At 40.3% G+C, this 24,028-nt stretch overlaps 1 protein-coding gene across 6 annotated transcripts in view; it reads right to left on the bottom strand.

Moving 5' to 3' along the window:
• The window catches only part of CREB5 (cAMP responsive element binding protein 5), a 257,670-nt gene that overhangs the window by 89,860 nt on the left and 143,782 nt on the right, over positions 1 to 24,028 (bottom strand). Inside the window, exon 1 of one of the 6 annotated variants that reach the window (XM_063153692.1) lies at positions 13,780 to 13,883. The exons of the other annotated variants lie outside the window; for them this stretch is intronic. Coding sequence (XP_063009762.1) covers positions 13,780 to 13,826 — 47 coding nt within the window. The 5' untranslated portion in view covers positions 13,827 to 13,883. Of the gene's footprint in view, positions 1 to 13,779; positions 13,884 to 24,028 lie in introns of those variants that run through there. 6 annotated transcript variants of the gene reach the window in all.

The following is a 24,028-nucleotide window of genomic DNA, read 5'->3' as shown; positions in this document are numbered from 1 at the left end:
TGTGTTCATTGTGAAACCTTTCTTTGGCAGCTGCATCCTGGAAGCGTATTTGGATGTTGTTGCTTCAGCCTTGCCACACAGAGTGGAAAGCAAGCCAGGGTTTTCATGTTCTGAACTTAAGAGCAGAGGATGGAAGTCTCTCAGGTCCACCTCTAGGCTAATTCTCCCCATTTACACATGGCTAAATTCTAAGCTTGAAGACCTCTAGGAAGCCCAGCTGTCTACAATCACACACTCAGACCTATGTAGCCAGTGCTGCCAAGGATCTGAGCCATGCCTGAGGAGGCTGGAAGATATTTCAGCTTTGTCAAACACCACATGTTCCACCTCCCCTCGTCCTGCAGGCAGCCACTGCTGGTGGTGATTCAGAGCAGCCCATATGCAGCTGTGGGCTGCCCTCCCCGTGGCTGGAGCCCTGCCTTGGGGTACAGTGCACATCCCATTGGCTTTCCTTCCCTACAAACGCAAGCTCAGGTGAAGCTCTGCCAGTTCAAGCAGTTGAAGCTAAACTCACTTGTCCCTCTGTAGGAGAATCCATGTTCCCAACAGAAAGAGACAAAATCCACTGCCAGTCACTCACTGAGTAAGGGACCTCTGATGTTCCTTATGCCAGCCTTGAGACCCTTCCTGCTAGTTTCATAAATATTGAAATAATTGGCAAATAAATATTGCCAATGTGCAACATGATCTGGCTCAGGACAATTCTTTTGGTGACCCCAAAACCGGAGTGTTCAGATCTGTGAAAAAGGAAAATTGTGCAACTTGAAGGAAACCACTAGCACCAGGCAGGGAGGAGAATTTGTTGAAAGCAGTGAAATTTTACTGACTTGGGTCACCCTGGGGTCTGGTCCACTGGTATTCACAAAACTTCATTCAGTTTTACCAAATGTAGAGAGAGGGCTTACAAAGGAAGGACCTGTGCCATGTTCCTGAGCATTAAGTCAAGTTAGCTTGAGTTGGTGTCTTTCTGAATCAATGCACTGGGTCATGATTTAAGTAAGTGAGGGGCTGGAGCTTTTTAAAGCAGCATAAGTAAATAGCTAAGCTAGATGTGATATAAAAAGCACCACAACAGAAAGCAGAACTTAACATAGTAATGAAAACCACTTACCCTTAATCATCCCTGAGACAGTGTTTTTACAACGCTGCTTGATTTATTCAACGAGCAAACATGCCTCCTTTGACTGTTCTAATAACAGGCCATCTCACCCGTGCTTGTTGGGAGTTGAGTTCAGAGATTTTTTTAATTAGCATGTCAAATACATTATTTAAATGTCTTTGATGCCTTTTCTTTAAAATTATTTGCTAAGCAATAACTCATATTTATTTGCAAAGAAGACACAGCCTCCGTACAAAAAAAAAAAAAAAACCAAAAAAACCAAAAAAACCAACAAACAAAAAAACCAAACCAAACCAAAACAAAAAAAAAAAACCCCAAAACCCAACCCAAATCACTGCTAGGGAAGTTTGGAAAAGTGAGAGGATTGGTCACAGGTGTGTAACCAGTGTTGCATGTTGCAGAGCACATTATTGCCTAAAGGCCTACTCAAGTCCAGATTCATTGCTGCTGACAAGCCTGCCACTTAGTGTACGAGACTGTGTGAAAGGCTGTTTGCTGCAGGATTTACGATGGTGCCCTTACTGTAAACTACCTGTGCTCTGCTCAGCAGCTCCATGCTTCCTCTCCAGTGGAAGGGCCTCAGCTTTTGGAAAAGCTGGACTATTTCTCAAGTGAGTACACTCTTGTGATACTGAAGCTAGCCAGACCACAAGCTATTTTATTATGTTGTGCAAAAACCTCTGTGCAAAAAAACCCTCTTTAATTAAGATAGAGCAACTAGCACTGTGGTTGTAATTACCTTGGACTGCTTTACCCATGGGCATAATGAAATAAAATTGGGGCCTCTATATTTTTGTTTTTAAACTAAGTAAACCCAAATTAATTTATTCAACTCAAACCAGACAGGTTTCTCTTTAAAAGGAAGGCCTATATGGTTGGAGGGGTTGGTGCAGCAGGCAGAGTGACATGCAATGATGACTGTGAACTGCAAACTGCTGGCAAAACATTTGGCTTGCCATTGGTCCATGGCCAGTATTTTCCTTTGTTAATGAATCCCACATCTTTCCTAAGTTAAGCATTTTTTCTTCTCTCCCTTCATTTTATTTGAAACATATTTTAAATATTTTTGTTTTTATGACGTAGTGGAACATGATACGGCCCCCTCCTAACCCTTAATATGAGAAAATCAATTAAAATTTTGACATTAGGAGCTATGATATAAACATATGGTTTAACTGCTCAGACTTTTTTTTAAGCAACATATCAGGGATCAGTGCAAAGAGAAATAACAAAATGAGAACTACACATTAAGGGATAAAAAGTTTACCAACTGAAATTACAACACAGCCAAAACTTGCTATTCACCAAAATAGCATCTGAAAACTTGTCAAGTTTTGATAAATTTCTTCTTAGATGGAGCATTACATATTTTTCATTTGTGCTCTTTTCTGAGGAAAAAAAGGTTATTAAATAAAAATAGTCACTCTGAATTATGTGTTTAATATTTAGTACATCTTATCTCACTCAAAGGACCTTCATTTTATGACTTAAAGAATGCAATTTTAAAATGGAGTTTTATGGCCTTCCTCATTAACTTCCGACTCTTACCTGAAGAAGAAAAAATAATTGAGGAATACCCCATTGGAACAAAAACATGATTTTCAAATGCAATCAACATTGTGGGCATCCAGTCACACCTGCCCTACTGACCACCAGTCCTTAGGACTATGTGAAAGTGAAATCTCTTACAGTTCCCTTTGGTATTTCAAATCATCAAAACCCCAGACAGACAAAATAACAGGTCACTGAAACTCCAGGGGATAAAGGCACCAAAGAGAAGATTTAACTCTGTTTAACTCTCTAGGTCACTAGTTTTCCACAAAAAGCTCTTTCCCAGAGGTCCTGAAAGATTGGAAATGCTGTTAAAAGTAAAAAGTGATTGTTAATCCGTCACCAGTGAAAAAACGAGTTTTTTTCAGTCGTCTTCTAAGGACATCTAGTCTCCAATCCTGCAATCATCTAGCTACATGAATTTACATGCCCTCCTTTAATATTCCTCAGTTTTACAAACCTTGCAAGATTTCTTCAGCCACAGTAACTTGCAGTTAGTTTTACCGGGGGAAAAGATGACGAAAGTACAGCACAATGCACTGCTGGGCCTGAAACCCGCACCAGGCGAGGACAAAGATATACCAGAAAAAATTAAATTGCAAGAGCCTTGTTTGCACCAACCCCCTTACTTTTCATTGTGAGAATGGTGCCACGCTTGTGTTAGAAATGACAGAAAGCTTTTTATAGAGGCTCCTGATATCAGCTCAAACCCCTTTAGTTACATGAGGATAGAAACTTCAATTATCTACAGAGTATGTGCAAATTAAATACACTCTATCACAGTGAATTCACTTGCACTGTAACTGCTGTGATTTATGCAGAAAATTGCAGCCAAGCTCAAAAGCTAGAGCAGCACTTTCAGGTTGACCAAAATTATTAAATTCACTAACAAATTAACTAACATAAATCTTGGAAGTGGAGAAGAATAGAATATTTGGAAAAGCAGAAATTTTTAGCATTTTTAAACATTCCAATCTGAAATGGCATATTAATCTGGAAATTTACCTAGTTATTTTAAAAATATAATTGTCTTGAAAACCTGAGAATGTCCTTGTTGTTTATTTGGACAGAACAATTAAGCAATTAAATCATATTGACTTAAACTAAATTACTGTTTTAATTTCAGCCACTAAGTCAACAACCCTGTTATTAACATAAAACTGGTTACCGTTACAGCTCACCTGCATGAAGGCCAGCAATGACACAAAAGAAACCTTAAATCTGTCAGTTTTTCTTCATTTCCTGCTTTATTATAAACAACCCTATACTCAAACTCATTCCTCTTTTTATGTCTTCTTTCCTAGATTTTTCCTAACTGTAGATTTTAACAGCTAGTTAGAAACCTGAACATCAATATCAGTGTATTAATGAAAAACAGAACAAACACTGGTATTTCAAAGCTATCTTAAAGACTGATTAGATTCAGTAATAAATTAACTGGGTAGGAATGCTGTTTTCAGGGGAAAATACGATATTCTACAGGAAAGTGTGGGACTTTTTGTTTTGTTTTCCAAGGAGATCTTCCAGCCAGGAAGCTTTTACCACACGTCCAGATTCCGTGATTTTGTCTGCATCCAAGAGCAGTGCAAAATCATCTTTGACATTTACCAAAGCGTCAGGAGCAGCTCTTTAAAAGGACAAAGCTTGTCCAGAGTACAAGAAAGGAGTTTGCAAACAAGGTGAATGCATGACAATAAAGAATGCTAGTGGCATAGTGAGAACAGGGTTGTACACTCTAAGACTGCACTTTTAGAAACTTCATAAGTTTGAACATGCTTCTCTGAGCCTTTTAGCTGAAGATAAATATAAGATTGAGTCAGTGTGACTCCAGAAAATTTTGTCAGTGAAGAGTCATATACAGATCCTCAGTCTTCATGTTCTATTCAATAATAAATTATTAATTTTGTAATAATAAAATAACAGCATGCATGATTTTACATGTGATAGTGGTGACAGCATTTGGATAGTCATTAGTTAATGGACAAACATGAATGCAGGATAAGGTATACAGGGAGTTCACTGCAAAAAGGCATTAATGTGCCATTACTTTTATAGAGGGAGCAGCTTTTGCTAGCTAAATTCCTGTAAAACACACATTTGAGCTTATAGGGAAATTAGCAAATGTATCCCTCACATGGTTATGGATCAAGCATGTCTCCTAGGTTTGCAAAACATGCTGAAAATTACCAGGGGGGAGCTTAAAAGGTTTATTTTTTATGGTTTAATTCTATTACTTTTTTAAAAATAAAAACAGGATGGGGGGAAGCCTACTTTTAAAGAGCTGACTAATTCAGAGATACATCAGACATGGATTTTCTTGTAGGATTTTAGAATTCTCTTGCAATTCTTCACTATAAGGAAAAACTTCAGATGCTTAGTCAAGGAGGGAAAAAGATGCCTTTAGCTGTTTTTAGACTGAAAACATATTTGGCTGTATTTTGGGTAACATTTCAGCCAAAAAATGGCTGGTTTTCATGATTACTGTTTTATCTTTGCACATTTATCAGGCATCTACCAAAACTTGAGTGCCTGACACTTAGAGTGTGATGGGAAAGCTAGAAAATGAAGCACCTTGAAGCACAGAACAATTCAGAGTCCGCATTTGGAGTGTTACGTCAAGTGCCTGCATTCTTTATTTCAAGGTGGACACAAGCAGGCACAGGATATGCTTTAGATGACATTATGTTCTTATCTCACCTTTTGCTTTCCTTATTGCTTTTCACTCATCAAAATTCTCCCTGCTTCCACCCCCAGCACAGACAGCCTGTGCTGCCCCCATTGCCTAGTGCAGGTCCAGAGAGCAGTTTTATTCAGAAGGTGCCCCAGAGGGTCACCTTGTCCAACCTCCTGCTCCAGCCAGGACTGAATGCAGCATCAGAGCAGGCTGCTGGGAGCCTTTTTCTAGAAAAAGTGTGAAAATCTACAGCAGCAGAGACCGACTCCAGCCAGTTGCTGTGCCTTGCCACAGTTCTCCTGCTGGAGCCTTTTCATTCTTTAGGTCTCACAGAATTTTCTCTCACTGAAACTTGTGCCTGTGGTCCTCTGCCTTCACACTGCAAAGGGGGCCAGACCCTGTCTCCTCTATAACTACCCTGTAAGTAGCTAAAGGCTGGAATTAGATCCCCTGGCAGCTGTATCTTCAGGGTAAATAAACCAAGTTGCCCCAATCTCTGCTTCTGTGGCCACTCTCTCCATTCAGCCTAGGGAAGATGCCCATAATGCCATCTGCCCTCTGTGCAACTGACCCACCCTCCAGGAAGTCACTGCAGACTCACACAAGAACATGTGTGTCCATTTGTTTGGATTTATTCAACAGTCCAAGGAGATTTCACCCAAAACTGCCCCAGACCTGGTTGGGTACTGAAATTTTGTATTGCTCTCACAACAGAGATTTTTCTGAGTTCTCTGGGGATTGTTTGGGCAAACCCAAATATCTGACCCCAAGCCAATCAGTTAATTACTATATGTAATGTTTGTCCTATTTGATAATTGCTCTGCACAAAAAACATGCCAGTGCAGATGTACTGCTGAAATTCAGTGTGCCTGTGCCCAGTGCTACATGGGGAAGCCACAGACCCTTCCCACATCCAGCTCAATCTGATCTGCACTCCAGAATCCTGTTATTGCAGCATTGCATCTCTAAAATGAGTCTCTCTGAGATAAAGAACTGTCTATTAATGGGGAGAAAAGAAAGAGGTATTAAAGTTGCAGCTGGCTGTGCTTTCAGTCAAGAACTTGTTCTGGGCGAGACCAGGTGAGACCAAAGTTTAAAATTCTGGAATGTAGCATGTGCAGATGCCAGAGTATTATTGCCTGTTTTATCATTTGCTACTTGCCACACTTTCTGAGCATTTGACCACAGAAATAACAGAAGTAACAGTTCTATTTAGAAGTGACAATGAATATCAAACAGAAAATTAAATGTACAAAGCTTAATCATCTTTCAGTGCATAGCAAGTAAAAAACATTCATTTTCAAGCCCTTTGTTAAATAACATAAAAAGTATTTGTCAGCAAAAAAAAAAAAAAATAAAACAAATCCCAATTTTTTCTTGAAAAAAAGTTGTCAAAATCTCAAATTTTAGTAATTACTGAGCCTCACTAGAAACTTTTCAATCAGCCTCATTTCACTTTTCTAAGAAGACCTTTATAAATTCATGCTCTTCAAACTATCTCTATACTCTTTTTTTCCCTATAACATGAACTTATTTTTTGCATATTTTTACAAATGTTGCTGGTAAGATTTTTTATTTTTCCTGAAGTATGTATGTACTACAGTATTTTTATAGGGCTCTACAAAGTCTTGACAAAAGAGTTTAAACTAAATGAAAAAATGGCTTAATTAATTACTAAATATTAGAATATCTACCAAATTGCAGCAGCTGGGAAAAGTTCCATGCTGCACAAGATTAGCAAGTAAAAAGCCAAACTGAACATGTAGTGATGGACAGCAATGTCCCCCTTTAACTGTTGCTTAAATTTGATTTATTTTTCTTAAAGAAAAACATGAAATGTGAGAGAGAGCTGAGGGGTGCAATAGAGTGTCAGCTTCAAAAAGAAAGAAACCATCACTCAAATTTATATACCAATATCACCACCTTAAGTCGTGCAACTTGAAATCTTATTCGGGTGATAAATTCTTTCTGGTATGATTGTTTAGGAATAGCAGGAGATAATTCTGCCTTGCAGTGTCAAAGATGGGGACAAACACACTCACACACACACCCTACATACACAAACAGATCCATACATAGAGAGATCTGTGTACCAATCTGCACTTCGTGCAACACATCCCTCCTTCATACTAATGGCCACAGGAGATACTTGCCAACACTGGATTCCAATGGCAAGGAATCTGGTCATTCGGTAAAATGAACTTTAGTTTAGTTGTAGGTCTTTAGTTTATATTAATTTTTCAGCCAATCTTGTTTCCACATGAGTTTTCTAAAGAAACTCACTCATTAAAGTATATCAGAAAACTGAACAGTATTGAGAACAATGAGAATTCCTGCAGTTCTATGGTACAAGAGAAATAGAGCTCATGTCCTTAGCTGCAGTGAAAGAAAAGTTCATTTTGACCTGGAAACCAAATGATAACAAAGAACACAGTACTGGAACTTTTCTGACATGATACTGAGTTGCCTTAAACTGAGGTCAAGGAAGAACCTGGTCTAGCACATTTTTTCTGTTCTGGTTTGTAAGACTTCATTTGGAAAAAAACTAGCTCATGTTAAATCTGACATATAAAATTACCTGTGCTGATGGGCTTTTCCAGTGTGGTAAAATATTCAACTGACATTACTTTAGACAGAACTTGTAATAATGATTATATTATCATTAATAAATATAATATATTTATATATTATATATAAAATATATATTTATATATATTTATATATATTTATATATATTTATATATATTTATATATATTTTTATATTATATTATATTATATTATATTATATTATATTATATTATATTATATTATATTATATTATATTATATTATATTATATTATATTATATTATATTATATTATATTATATTATATATAATAATTATATTATTGTTATTACTATTACTACTACTACTACTACTAATAATAATAATAATAATAATAATAATAATAATAATATTTTCTGCTAATGGGCACAGATTTCCTGATCTGTAGAAAATAATGCCCATCTGAAGAATATTGCCCATATTCTTTATTGTCATGGAGCAGCATGAGAGTTGCAGATATCTGCAGTAAAACTCTCCATCTTGTTATTTAAACTAATACACCTTGTACTTATATTAATACAGAGCTCTAATATGTTTGACTAATGGCTGCAATTTTGAAAACATCCTGCAATGCTCTTGAATTAAAGATATGATGTAAAAATAAAGAGCACCACAGAAATACAGCTTGTGGTGATCTGAGAGAGTACAATTGTCACTCTCAATTAGTAGTTTTTACTAAGAGAATTGCTAGTTTTATTATAATGTGCAGAAATCTTTCAGTAAATTAAAAGTTGTATGTTTTCAATGGAGATACTCATTTTAACACTGAAGTTGATGCTACAAGGAAACATCAGGCCATAAAATGAAGAATGGAAGTGAGGATGGAATAAACAGTGTTGTGTTAAGTAAATGATACTTTCCTGGCTCTGTCAGGATTTAAAAGGCCTAAAAAGCAAAATGTGTGTCACTGGGACTGAAAAATAATTCAGCGTATTTGACAATACAGGCTTTAGAAATGTGTTTGCAGGAAGTCGAGAGGGAGCAAGCACCACAACACAAAAATTCCATGCCACATTTAAAAACAAACACAAGCACCCACGTAGAGAGGAAATCACACATTAATAGAGATCCAAGGTTCATCAGTCTCTGGGATCACTGTGGCTGAACAAGTAGCTTTTCAAGAGGGCACATTCCAAAGCTAGAGATGTTGAAAAAAATATGTGGGTGCTCAAAGGACTGAAAAGAGGATGGTTCCACAGATTTTATCCCAAGCCCATCAACTCAGCTCTCCCATTCACTGCAATAAGCTTTGGATCAGTCTCAACATCCAAATGCAGTCCTCACTCACTAAAATTGGCTGGTCACACTGGAAACTGTTTGGGCAAGGCACCCCACCCATAAACAGAGCGTTTGGGGAGAGTACTGTAGTAAGCAACAAATAATTTGTCTCTTTGCCAGGACTAGGGGTTGTGTCTCTTACTTGTTCACCCTCTGAGACAATAAAGCGAGGGCTATAGTAAGGTAATATCTCTGGAGCGATCTAAGAAGGAATGCCACATGAATGAGAAATAAGAGGATAAGGGTTCCTTCAATTTTGAAGTCAAAAGTGGAAGAAATGACTAAGCAACAGAGTACAGAGAGCCACTAGTAGATGGATGCAGTGTTTCCAACAGCTCTTTGCTCTGGGATCTTGCAAGTAGGAAGAAGAACAGAAAGGAAATACAAACCTGAGTGTGGAAAGAGAGTTCCACTATGGGAATTGCCACATCATCTAGGTGGAAGACAAAGATATGCAAGTCCATTTGCAGGAGAAAGAGAGCATAAACAGAGTTAAGTGGATATTAATGAACGCTAAACAAGGATGGCAAGCCTGCTCTGAACTTACAAATCACATCCGCATTAATACCAAATGAGTTCATTAAGATTAACATTATTATGATGAGTATCAAAGGGATTAAAAGAGATTATGGTAAATAAGAGAGTCAGATAGGAATGAGATGTAATTACCTTCCTATCTGGTTTATCTGTAGCTGCAGAGACAGACCCAGCATTCACTTCACACTGGAGGAACCTAACTCACATTTTGATCTGAAGTGTAATTTTCAGCAAAGCTGATCTCAACAGTTTGGGCTGAACACGGCCCAGGCATGTGCAGGATGAACAAAAGAAGGGTGGGAAGGTGAGAGCACAGAGAGATGGGGAAGGGCACAGGAGGCTGCTTTGCCCCAGCATCCTCCCCCAAGTGCAGGAAACAATCTGGTCTTCCTGCCTGCTGTGTCCACAGCTTGACGAGTGGCCAGGCCCGCCACCACCTCTGTCCAACACCTGACCTGGCCTGATCTCAGCACACATGACACCAGCTCTGAAAGCTTCATGGGGCTTCACAGACATCAACCAAGCCTTCCAAAAGGTTTAAGGGAAAGGTCTCAAGTTAGAGCTAGGAAACTGAGGAATTCAGGAGCAGAAGGATCACATTCAGTGAAATAAAAACATGCTGTCTGGTATTTACCTCCTGCTTTTGTACCCCACCAACAGAGCCAATTTTTTTGTGCATGCAGAGACCAGCTAAGAAGCACCAAATTATGGCTTAAAATCAGACAGCTTATAGAGCAGATTTTTTGCCAATGCACACATTCAGCAGTGCAGGCAGAAATGTTACTTGGGATCTTGGTGGGGAAATTTACTGGGACTCGTCCAGCCAGGCTCTGCTAGGAGCAGATTGCCTTTCTTCACAGGCCGACCACGCACAGTTGGCTCTCCAGTTCAAACATCACTCCCAAGCTCTGGTGTGTTTGGCCTCTGCTTTGTTTGACAGGTTACATGTGCTTCTGAATATATCTTCTGATGCTCATTTTCAGAGCACTGTTAATATTTCTCTTGGCTTCTGTTTAAAAATTAGGTCCCTAAAGATATCATCCTTCAATAAGAAAATCCTCTTGCCAAAAGACCCAGCTTCAAATGTGTGGAACTTGACTGTCAGGGCTGTTGATCCCTGACCATAAAGCCACAAGTCCACTGGCAAACCTGCACATTGGGTCCCATCAACTAGCAGAAGAGGAACCCAAATGGGCAGCTACTTTCCTTTTTTTTGTTGTTGTCCAAAAGAATTTTGGTGCATTGCAAAAGCACCTGTCAAGCACAACCAGAGCTGTCTGACACCCACCTGGACAGTTATGCTTCATTAACTATATGTTCTGTTGCTTCAACAACCAAATATACATACATACATATACACACCTGTGTGTGTATGCATATGGAATTCACAACTGCAGCTTTTTGAAAGAAGCTTTTACAACTGTTTTTCCTGTAGTGCTGTGTTGAAATCAGTGACGTAGCAGCAGTGAATTGTTACTTGGAGTTGCTACGCACTTCTGAAAGGCAAGAAGGATTTACATCTTTACACCCTCTGCTTAACTTCACCGAGCATGAATCAGCAGGGTGGGTAATTTGTGAAAGTTTGAGTACACAGCAGGGTCATCAGCCAGTCCACACTGTCCAGAGCACCACAACGTTCTCTTTTGCTGCCCTTCCAGACAGGTGACATGTTAATAGCTGATACCAGACAAGTGAGACTGATCCCCTGTGGAATGCAATCTGATACCCAAAGACTTTCAGGCCACGCTGCACAACGTATTTTACATGTGTTTTTATAAAAGAAAAAGCAGGGATGCGTTTCTGCAAAGGAAAGATGGAGTGTGACAGTCTGTTATCCTCTGCTCAGCATCTTGCCAGCATGGCTAGACACTATCCTAGGACAACACTGACGGACTTTTCCTGAAGTCTCCAGCCAGAAAAGGGAGGAAGGGAAAGAGTGAAGACAAGTCCACCCCAGCATCTAAAGCGGGCAAGCAAAGGGAAGAATCTACTATGCTTTATTCTGATGGTCTGTGGAGCTGCACTTCCCAACATTTCTAGGAGAAAGTATGAGTCAGAAATCCTACGGGAACTCTTGCAGCAGCACAGCTCCCTCCCCAACCCACACCTCCTCAGCAGAGCACTGCGCAATCCGGTCCATATGGTATATCTGCACTATGGTATATCTGCACTGCAACAGGGGCCAGGCCTGCCTGCGGCCTAGCGCTGGGCTCTCCTCTGAGAAAGGTTTGGTGAGAAAGGTGAGCAACTGTTTGTGCTTCAGCAGTTGACTGAGGAGCTTGAAAATCACTTAGGGGCACTTAGGGAAAACCTGTGAATAAAGTGCAGGAACATAACAGGTCAACATAAGATGGCTTTGCAGAGGGCTACCAGAGGGAAGGGAAGGCCGGAGCTGGCCATGGGCTCTTGTCTTGTTCCAAAAGAGAGGGGGAGGTTTTGCCACCAACCACAGAACAACATTGATTGCTATTTCGCTCCATTAGTCCCCAATGCAAGTTGCAAAAAAAAAAAAAAAAAAAAAAAAAAAAAAAAAAAAAAATCACTAAACTCTCAAAAGCATGTTTAAGGCTATCTTTAGTTAACCAAGCAAATCTGTAGTTCACTGCAATATCGGTGGGTACCAATACAGTGCTTCCCTGAGAGACAAAAATTCCCTTTGAAAGAGGCACTTCTGAGAGTCATACCCTAAGAGCAGACAGCTCTTGACACAGAAACCCGATGCAGAGCTACTCCAAGCAGAACGGGTATCCTCAGGACACCAACACACACCTGATAGCTCGCGTTCATCCCACACCTACACACAACCAATGCCCAAGCTTGGGCTTAGTGCTAAGCTCTGTGGCCCACCCTAAGGGCTAAGTGCTCACAGTGAACTCGGGAAAAAGGTACCTTTCCTCACTCCACATCAGACCTAGAGACTGTTAGCCGTGTGGAAAAAAAACACTAAAAGGTCTGTAGGGAGACTGACAGACTTAATAAGACAAGCGCAGCGCTCTGTCCTGTAAAGGAAATGCATGTAGGCAGGTGCCCCAAGAGCCCGGCAGTTCTGCAGAGCAGAACCGTGACAGGAGGGGATCTGCTGTGCAGGGTCGGGACCTCTGCGGTCCCAGCAAAGGCAAGACAGCCACGAGCCCGGGGTAAGCTGAGGATCAGAATCCTGCTGACAAGTGGTAGGGGTGAAAAGCTGAGGCTCGTCGAGATGAGCGCTGCAAACTGCCTCCCTTAAACGCTTTATTTTCTACAGCACATTTCCAACAGCAGAAGCTTTTACTCGCTCTGCTAGGCAGAGGCTGAACTGCTTTCTTCAAACAGTTTCAAATTCGCCAGCCACGCTCGAAGAACCACCCCTTTTTGCCTTTCTCTTTGCTCTCTCCGGGCTTTTTGTGAAAGAGATCATCCAGTTTCAAGCCATTTTAAAAATATCAAAAAATCCCAGTGGAAAATAATTCGCAGCTGTGATAATATCACATTTTTTTAAATACCGTAATATAGTTTTACTTTTAATAATAAAAGATAAAAAAGGAGAGTCTGTGAATAATTAGAGAGTGCAGTCTGAAGCCAGTTACAGTCACTGCAATTGATAATAAACTTAAAGCCCCTTGACAGCAGGTAAATGCTTTGCAACCCTGACCCCCTTCCTCTCACATTACTTAACAACCCTGCAGTTCCAGCATTACATCACCGTCCAAGCGATTGGTTCCCGCATTTTAACTCTCTCCCTGTCTCCTCCGATTAGGAGCAACATAATGATGGAGGGGGGGGACACCAAACCACAACAAACTACAAAACTTCTCTCAAGTTTGCTGTGCTCCTCGCTTGGGTTTGGTTTGGTCGAAAAAGCAGCTTCTGCTCCTAAGAGCTGAGGTTACACGCACCAGAAAACAAACTCTGTAGAAGTGGAAAAGAGTGGGAAAGGGGGACTCGGGAGGGGAGGAGGAGAGGAGGAGGAGGAAGGCGAGGTGGGGGGGAAACTATATAGAAATCAGAAAAGGAAAAGAAAATTAAAAACAAACCTCATGGACATCACTGAGCCTGAATTCCCTGCTGAGGTGCAGAACATGAGAGCCCTGGAATGAGTGTATGTAGAACTTGAGCCAAAGCTTAACTAGCCCGAGTGAGTCATATCCTTCCCATTTGATTCCCGTCCAAGCGATGATGTAATGCCCTGGCCCTCTCCCTCGCTCCCGCTCGCTGCACTACCTCCCTCCTCCCCTTTTCTCCTTTTTAGCTCAGTGCTGGTGAAGTCACCATTTAAATCTGGCAGCGCTGAAGCAAAAACTTCAATGTAACCAAAACAGCCCCAGGCCAAGTTCCAGACGTACTGAGACTCGGTGGTGCAATTGCCATTGGAAACGAGTAAACAGAGAAAGAAACAGTGCTGCCTGTGCAGGGCCTGCGCAGCTGCCGGCCGGAGCGCAGGAAAACCCTGGGACCGGGCGCGGGGTTGACAGGATCCACCGGGGATCGCCAGGAGATCCCGCATCGCTCCCGAGCCGCCACAGTCCGAGCCTCGGGGAGATCCGGCCGCTGGAAGAGGAAGGAGATGGAGCCGGAGCTGAGGAAGGCAGCGGGGAAGCCGGGGAGCAGCGGGGCTGTGTGCGGGTCGGGCAGATGGAGAGCGCTGCCGCGCAGGTCACGCCTCGGACCGGGATTCCTCTGCCCCGGCAGAGCGCAGCTGGAATTGAGCCCCGGGTTTTTGAAGGAAAACGACGGGGCTGTTTCTTGCACCGTATTCCTCCGTATCCAAACACACAGGTGCAAGGCACTTTCTATCCCCACAACAGAAAAAAGTACCAGAAAAGCCTCACAGCAAGCTTATAACTAACTCACTGCTGTGCGTCTCTTACTGGCTTTCCCGTGTCTCTCTCACAAGTTTGATTTCTTTAAGCATAGAGTATGTTTCTAAATGGAACCTATAATAAACTTTCACGCACGCAAGGGTAAGCTATTGTGGCGTAAAGTGCGTTGCCTCATCAAAGTGCTCCTGATGCTAAATGCCACAGTGCCTGTGGCTGAAATACCTCTCATGTCCTCCCCCACAGAGGGCTTTCTCCATGTTCATCCCTCCCAACTGATTGTAGTCAGTGCAGTGCCGAGCAGTTGGTCCACAAAAGAATGCCCAGCCGAAGTAACAACAACAACAACAACAACAACAACAACAACAACAACAACAACAACAACAACAACAACAATAATAATAATAATAATAATAATAATAATAAATGAAAATGTCTAAGCACACATAGCATCCCCGAGCAATTCAAAGACTAATAGTTTCGACATCAAACTGCGGATGTAAGTATTAATGGCACATGAAACACGATAGAAGTATTTGTCTCCTTTCTTTTTAGATCAAGAATTATTTCACAAAATCACTTCACCGCATATCTCTGAGTGAAACTCAGTTTTCCAACACTCAGTGGATGCACTTATGCCCCCCAAATTTAGAAAACAGTAGGAAAACAGGAAAGTCAGTGTGCTTCCTTTTCTTCCTTATGATGATGTGAGTTTATGGAAAATCAATTTCTATTGCCTAGCAGCATTATACCACACTGGGGATTTTTTGGGTGGATTGTTTAATTGATTACAACAGCAGTGCAACAGAGATTATTGTAAAGTACCAAAGTATCCTCCTGAGAATGCTTCTATGGTTTTAAATTATTTTTAGAATATATATCATGTTGATACACGGTTTAGAATATATATAGTGTTGATTTCTATGGACCAACACTATTAGCTTCTGTCATAGCTCGATCTTGAATTCAAGTAGATTTAGTCATGAATTGAAGCGATTTTTTGTTTAAGATATATATGATTTTTACAGACAGAATGAGAAGAGGAGAAAACTAAAGGTTTGTCTTATTCAATTAAAAAAACACAGTTCTCCACAGCAACCTGACCTGCAGGATGACATCCTCAATAGATACTGAGGCTGCAGCCACTCAGAGTGACACCTTTATCAAGCAAGGCAGCTCTGAATTAGAGGTGATCAGCCATAATTATTACTGGCGCCACTGAAGCCTGTGGCTTGACAGCATCAGATGTGGTTGTTATAAAGTTTGGTCCATTGTGTCAATGGCCTGTATAACTCATTTATGTCTGAATTACCAGCTATTGATTTTTTGTCTTCTGTCATGTAATAAAATAAAAGTTAGATCATTCCTAAAGCCCTCTTTTAATTCCAGCCTTGCTGATAGTTTCATTTTAAGTTTATCCCAATTCTCCCTCTTCAGTTAAAAAAATGAAACTTCTACCCCTTTTTCTGTGCATGTCTAAGAGGTCATCTTCCCTCCTTCCTTCTTTTTATTTTGTCTTCTTACATTGACACTGCTGGATTACAGAGCTTCTGCTCATTCAGTTTTCCACTGACGTTGCTGTAAACTTTGTCATGGGCCAGGACAGACCCCTGGCTCAGAACACAGGAATGTGCCTACAACTGAGGAACAACTGTAAATCCCCTGGTCCAGCTTTGCAAAGGGAAGCTGCCACCTAAAGAGAAAAATAATTACCCTGAGCAACTCAGGTTAGCATGAGGCTGCTTGTGCATATAACATATCCATTCCTGCAGTCTTTGGGCCTCTTCTCACTCTTCTGAAATACCCACACTGTAGATATTCAAAGCAAAATACAACCAAAGAGGCGATGCAGGAGCCACAGGGTAGTTTCATCGTCCTCCTGAGGCTCTGAGGACTTGCTTGGTAAGTCTTCTCTTTCCAAAAGAAAATTTTGTTCACCAGAAGCAATAGCAGACCATTGCCCATCTGTGAGCATCTTAACCATAATATCACAGGAGTCACCATGTGTGCATGGCAAACGGCCTTTCTAATTATTATTATGTTTATAGAAACAGACTCAGAAGAATTAAACTGCTTTCAAAACAGTGTCTTATACAAGATATTTCTAGGAGTAAGAGCATTTTCTGAAATGAACGAGAAAGATCAGCCTGAACTGCATTTCTAAATTTCATGTTTACGCTGAAGTCTTATTTCAAGAAATTGTTTTAAAACAGAAAACATGCTCCAAAGAAGTTAAAAATGTAATTGTTCTTGTTGATGGGAAAACAAAAAGTTCTTTCCAGGCAGGTATTTCCAAAGCCTATTGATTTTTTCCTTCCCCCTAACAGGAAACACTGTTTTCCCCTTTTCCTTCCTGTGACAGACCAGTTAATGATAAAGAATGTCCTGTGCTCAGAGGAAATTCCACTTGCATGCAAGAGCTCCCTCTTTATCTGTTCACTTGTCTGTCTTTTTGTCTTTTCATTCTCCCCCCATTCCAACCCCAGCCTTAAATTTCCATGTTCATCAAGAATAGAGCTGTTGTGATGAGAGTTATGGGATGTTTTAATTCTAAGGGGAGCCTCCTTCAAACTAGGGCCCTGGCCAGGACAGTTATGACTCCAGCTTAGCTGTCTAGTTCAGGAATTCTTGCAACACCCTCCCTGCAGAATGTTTCATCCTTGGGGAAAGGGTGGTGGGGCACACCACAGATGTTTGGTGTAACTGAAACTTGACAAAAATCACTGCTTCTGCTGAAAGTTTCCAGTCTCAACAACCAGAAAGCTCTGACTTTTAAGAGCCCAAACGTCAGAGTGCACTGGGATGATCCAAAATTTGTATTGTAAAAAGGAACTGGGTGTTCTGCTGTTGAGATTGTGGATGGACAAGTCACAGGTCCTACACGCATTTTAGGTGAGTGTGTCTCATCCAGCCCTTGGGACTGACTTTTGCCTATGTCAATCAGTGGCCCAAAGCATCAGCAAAGGCCATGTGGATAAAAGCAGCATAACTTGATTATTTTTTTCCTCCACTGCTTGGCACTTAAAGAGGCTTGATTAAGAAAATATTCTGTAATAATGGTCCTGCACTCAGGAAAGTCTCATTTTCATTCTGACATTATTTTTCATTTCTAACCCAAAAGCCTTACAGTCCCTGTGGAATTAAAGAGGCCAGATAATTTCAGGGTTAAATAAGCTTTAATGACTATCACATGTATGGAACCTTAAACCCAGTATTAAAAATTATTTTTTTAAAGTGGCATCTCTTCCTTTTTTAATTTAAAATAACCATCCAGGTGGTTTCCTAAGGATTTCTTTGCAAATTGCTTCCAGTGAACCTTTTCAGTTACAGACCACTGCAAACCCATGTGGTGGTATTCAGCATTTAGTTCAACTTGGGTGTCCCATGTTTTTGTAGTGGACAGAGGGACTGTCTGCACAAATGTCTGCACAGGGGAGGCTGTCTGGGCAGGCTAGCTGTCACTAGCAAGGACATAAAAATGTAAATATCCACAATTTCAGAAGAAACTAAAGTAAAGCAGTGCTAAGAGTGGATTCTTCAAGTTACTCATAAGACAATGGGGTACATGTTCCCAAGTCACTTTGGTTCTTTAGAAAAAGACATTCTTTGTTTAAGAAGACACAGATCAAAGTGCTCAGCATTGAGCTGTATCAAAGGTTTTCCTATGAACTCTCCAAATGGTAATGAAATAAATTATCTGGAAATAGCCTTTTTGAGAACTGTGCCAGATTTATTGAACATAAGCATTCTAAGATAAGCACAGGATTGGACAAAATCTAAATGAAACCTGGAACAAAGATCTCCCACTCTCACACACATGCTCAAACATACTATTCCATTAGAAACACCTCACTGAAAATATTGAAGGAAGAAGACCTTTCAAAGTTTGGGTCCAAATTCTCTGGAGACAGAAATGTGCCATGGGCATGACGGCCAGTTGACTTTCCCAAAACATTTTGGCAAGGAATCTTCAAGAAAGATCTCAAGAAAAACTTTCCCGCTAACAGTTCTAAGCACGTTAAAGCCACTTGGAATCATGGGGGGTTTGTGTTGGGAACATTCAATTACTAGGAAATAGAATAGCCTACTTTATAGTCACCAAATGCCATGGGCCAGTGGCAAGTGGCTGACGTGGAAGCGAAGAGCTTTGTATCCAGTTACATACCACTGAGTCATGCAGTGTGGTCAGCCTCCTCTCTAATTGGAGCTGTAAACCACAAATACCCAAGACAAATAATGTAGCAATTTATACAAAATAATTAATAACATTTTACATTTCAGTAGAACCTTCTACCCAGAAGGATCACAGAGCATCTTGCAGGCCAGCCATTGAATGGGACGTGGTGCAATTACCCCCAACACAGGAGATTGCAGCCAGCCAGCAAATGGCACTGGAGTGCAGAGGGGAGATTGCTGACAAAGCAAACAGCTGCAATTAGGTAAAAAACATCATGTAATCTTTAATATTCATGCATAATGAATAGGAGGTTCCCTTCCCACACTGCGATTCTAATTAATCAAACAGATAATTATTATGTGCTGGTCAAAATGTGGAGCCACTGCTCTTTTCGGGATTGCTCAAAGAAGCTTTGCCATACATTTACAATAAATATGTTGACCCTAGATCTCAAATATTTTAATCTTTAGTCAAAACTCAACAGGTTTTGTCTTGGACACAGTGAAAACTTTATCACATATAGCTGCATTGCAAAGATTGTAACAGGAAAACTGATCTGGTTTTGATGGTCTTTCATTTTACTTCTAGCAGACAGAAAAGTAAGCTGAAATAGTATAATTTGGATTGAAAGACCAAACATGTAAGAGCATATGCTGTAATTGAAAATATTTTCTCTGAAGTACATGGTAGGCACTGAAAACAAATAGTAGAGCTCTAAAACAAATTTTAGCACCAAAACAAATTTTATTCTTCCCCTAAACAGTCATCTCCATGCATTTTTGTTAGCCCTCATCTTTATTTTTCAGCATGATAGCAATAGTTAATGTTCTAATGAAACTTTTTGTTAAATAGGCAAGTATCTGGAACTCAGTTCCAAATGGACAAGGAGAGCACTCGGACTCAGATTGTACTCAGACCGTAACCTCATTACAGCAGGACAAATTCATAGTGCTATTTGATAAAAACATGCACAAGATAAGTTGTTTTTAAGATACGCCCTCTTTTGTTAGTAATCCAGCCGATAGTGCAATATATCCTCCTTGAAAATGAACAGCTAACCCAGTCCACTAGGAAAATTTTCTGGACTCTTGCTGAACAAACTGACTTAAGCTTAGGAGTTCCATGAATTACAAGTAGCCAAGTAATTCTGTTGATCCTGGTTCATCCTCGCACACAGGCTTTAAATCTCTATCAGGATGATGAAAATTCATGATCCAGGAGGTGCCATTTTCAACTTGGCTTTATCCAAGAATCTGAAATTAATTTATATCCAGAATCTTGACACCTAGACGCTTGTGCAAATAGAATTTTTTTATGTTTCTTAAAAAACACACAGGTCTGAAGCACAGAAACTGAGACATAGCCACAACCAAGGGCCAGCCTTCAATTCCCTATTTGCAGTGACCCGCATTGAAACATAATGTGATGTAAAGTTTCCAGTGTTACAAGTCAGTCGTAAGACTTATAAAGATATTCCATGACTAGATATTTTAAAAGAGAATAATTAATGTATTTTCTTCTTTTTTTTTTTTTTTTTTTTAATAGGAATAAACCAGGAAATCCATTTCAGTTTCTTTCATAGGAACTTCTCCAGCCACAGAATCATTATCTGATAGACCCTTTCTGAAATCAAGTGAGGTCCATCTGTACCCACTTATGGTTTTAGGATTTACATACTTGTTTAGTCTTCCAGTGCTTTTCTTCTGAAAAAAAGTATGGCTATCTGTTAACTCCAAATATATTAAAACCAAACAGATCTCTTGTAGACACTCAGATAAATCCTTTCAGGACTGACTGGAAAGGATCAGAGTCAGAGTTACACCACTAGTTTTACCGTGATGATTAATGAAAGAGAAATAATTTGTAGCTTCACTTTCACATTCTGTGGTGCAGGATGCTGCTTTAGTTTCAACATCAGTTTCTACAAATAAAAACATACAGCTTTTCCATTGTTGCGTAAAAAAGCCAAACAAACTCTGGAATAAAAAAGTATCTGTACAAAACATGCATGTACTCTGAAGTACACAGTGAGTACGTACACATTCCACACAAACTGTTTCTACTAGATTTACACAGTCTTCTGCTTGGATGCCCTCTAACATTAGCTTGCTCCTGCTGCTGCACAAACCCAAATGGTTCTGCTTGTCCTTAGTGACAGCAGCCCATACAAATGAGACACTTCTGTAAATTCCGTATTGGAAAAAGGGCACCGGGACGAAAAACAATCCACAGCTCAATTTAAAGAAAAACAAACAGCAAACTAAAATTTAAACTTGTTTAAAGAGGAAAAATATATTTATTATGGAAACAGGTTAAACAGATTAAAACGATGATGACTAACTCATCTGAGAACCTGCAGAGTTCACTCATAGCCCAAGACATAACATTAGTGACCATTTCTGTGATTATAACTGAATCGTTTTGATGCAAGAGAAGCAGCCCTTCAGTTGGTTTCTCCTCTTAGCTGAGATCTGTCCCCTCAGTTTTAAACCTTCCAAATCCTTAGCCTTTACTCTTTCTTTCTTGTCTGCCCAAAACTTTATCTTTCTTTCCCCCTTTTGAGTAGCATGAATTTAATTTCTTAGGATTTAGAATTCTCCTACTATCTTAATTCTTTATGTTCAAGCTTTTGTGTGTTAATTATTCTTCATGGAATGCCAACCTGAATTTAGCTTGAAAACACTTCAGGGCTTATATATTCTTGTAATTGCTTCATAACCGGAACATATGTCTCACCACCCTGCACGTCAGTAGTTGCAACATCGTTTTCTCTGGCTTTTACCATTGTAATTGTACCTCTTCATATCTGCCCAGACTCCTGCTGCAAGGAACTTTTTCCCAGCCCTTTCTGCTGAACATGTCAATTCTCTCTGTGTATCCCTTAATCACCTAAGTTTTCCTCCTGCAACCTTCCCCACCTTCACTAGCATGCTTTCATCAGTATTAAAATTAGATTCAGATCAATCCATCATGCCATCTCATACTTCCCATCCCCTTTGGAAAGCCATCTTCCTGATAAGTGTTATTTACAAGTACTTGTTCCCAGGAAATGAGCAAATCATCACAGGAGCTTGCTGCCACTCCATGACCACTTACTCCGATCCATGAGCCCTCCTCCTACACAGACATTTCCAGATGACGAGCTCTCAGCTTCTTCTTCTTCTGCTTCTAGAAATTTTTATTAGTCCCCCCAGGCACAGCCTTGCATTTTTTAATACTGAATTTCATTCCTTTGCCATTACTTCAGTTCTCAGAGCTCATCCTTGTTTTTTGGGTTGGTTTTCCTTTTTTTGTTTTCTTTTGTATGATATCCAGGTCTGTCTCAGTACTGCCAATGTCTCCCAAGCCTGCGTCACCAGCAGGACTTGACATACTTTCACTACCATCATTAATGAGAACATAGCACTAAACCAAATCAGGACTATACTGGACACCGTGTAGCCCCACAAGCAGCCTCCCCTTTCAACACCACACTGTTCTCTCCCCTCCAGCAAACCTCATCTTAAAGCACATGGAGTGAAACCTACCTGTCCTATTTCCTAGGACAGACACCTCCACATTAGCTGCAGTTGTTGAGCAGTCTGCAGCTGTCAGCAGCTTTTACTGAGTGGGAATTCATCAGAGTGAATAGCAGTGCAGGACAAAGTTTACCCTTATTTACTGGTTCACTCTCAGCCCTGCCTGAAATTTCTCTTGGCTGACAGAGTGCAATAAGTAACTTTTTTGTAAAAATTTAAAGAGGAAAACTGTTTTAATTACAACAGAGATAAGTAGTTGCATTAATACTACTAGAATATTTAAGCAGTATTTCAGATGTCTGCTGGCACTCAGCACGTTTTAGAGAGGAATTTTACATCTGTGCTCCACAGACCTGAGAAGCTGCCTGCACTGTGTATCATTTTGCTCCAGTTATGCTTGTTATTAAGCAGTGTCATTATGTACAATTTTCAGTGTTCCTAAAAGGGATTTCAATAATGTCACAGGAAAAAATGGATGGTTTGTTTACTTGATTAATGTCGTGATCTGTGATTACAAATCTGTCTACTGTTGCTTTCACAGGAAATAATTTCAAGAACTTCACTTCTGGGTGTTGCTTAACATCCAGCACTGACTCCACTATAAACTCATACACATGATTTATCTGGTGGCCAGCATGTGTGGGAGGAAAGATCTAGGAGTCTGACAAAACTCTTTACTCCCTCTAACTTTCAGGCCATCAGATGTAGAAATCTAAATTATTACACTCCTAAGCCTGTTTGTAAATCCTCGGCCAACGCAAACAATTAATATTGAGCTAAGTGGGTGCAAAATGAAAGTGATTAGGCACATCTTTGTTTAAAAAAAATTATATGCACATTTTTTACTAGCTTTAAATGTTAAACCAGCTGATTACATCATACCAACACAGTAAAAATTACTCCGAGGTAACCTAGGAAACTGTTTTTACTAAATAACAACTGAGTCCCTTCATTGAATCTCAATTCACAGAGCGCAGCAGCTCAGCCCAGCGTCCCTTCCCAGCGGTCTCGGGCGCTTTGCTCAGAGCGGCTGCGATGCTCCGGCTGCGGGTTCACAGGGCAAAGCCCTCTGGAGACCAGAGCAAGGCTCTCCCAGATGAGGGGCCCTTGTCCGTTGGATGTGCTATTCTTGGTGCCTTGCCAGCAGCCCCAAATTTGGCAAGGTTCAGAGCACAAGTTACAGTCTGGTTGCTTGATTATCATGGATGTTATTATTTTTGTTGGTCAGTTAATATGTCTTCACTTTCTCGTGTTTTTATTTTGCTTTGATTGCCCGCGTTAGCAATTCTGTGCCTCCAGCTTAAAGAGACATAAAGATGGGCAGCCCTCACAGTCATCGCCTAACTTTTACCCAGGACAGCTTATAAGATTCTTGGTCCTCTATATTTTGGAGTCAAGTCAGAAAATCTCTATTCAGTTGCATCTCATTCCTTAGCTGGCCAGCATTTCCATAGTGCTCAAACAAAAACATATTAAATACTCACAAGTACAGTAAAAGAAATGCAAGCTGCAGCTACCCAAAAGAAGCTCCAAGGATTTAGTCAATGGAGAGCCAATCAGGTTAATACAAAGCAAAGCCAGGATTAATTCTAGGTTATGACTGTTTTGATTTTATGTGCCTCACTGCTGTGCTCATAATACCCATATGTAGGGGTATTTTTGAGAGATATTTCCTATATGTAGGGGCATATCTCTCAAAAACACACACCTAGATAACCGATATTATCATAAACAAAGCATTATGCATATATACTAAATGTGATTATGTGAA

This window comes from Melospiza melodia, chromosome 1, assembly GCF_035770615.1.
Source record: "Melospiza melodia melodia isolate bMelMel2 chromosome 1, bMelMel2.pri, whole genome shotgun sequence".
Lineage (NCBI taxonomy): Eukaryota > Metazoa > Chordata > Aves > Passeriformes > Passerellidae > Melospiza > Melospiza melodia.
The sequence above is the reverse complement of the archived record's forward strand: the minus strand, read 5'-3'. Positions and strand labels throughout refer to the sequence as shown.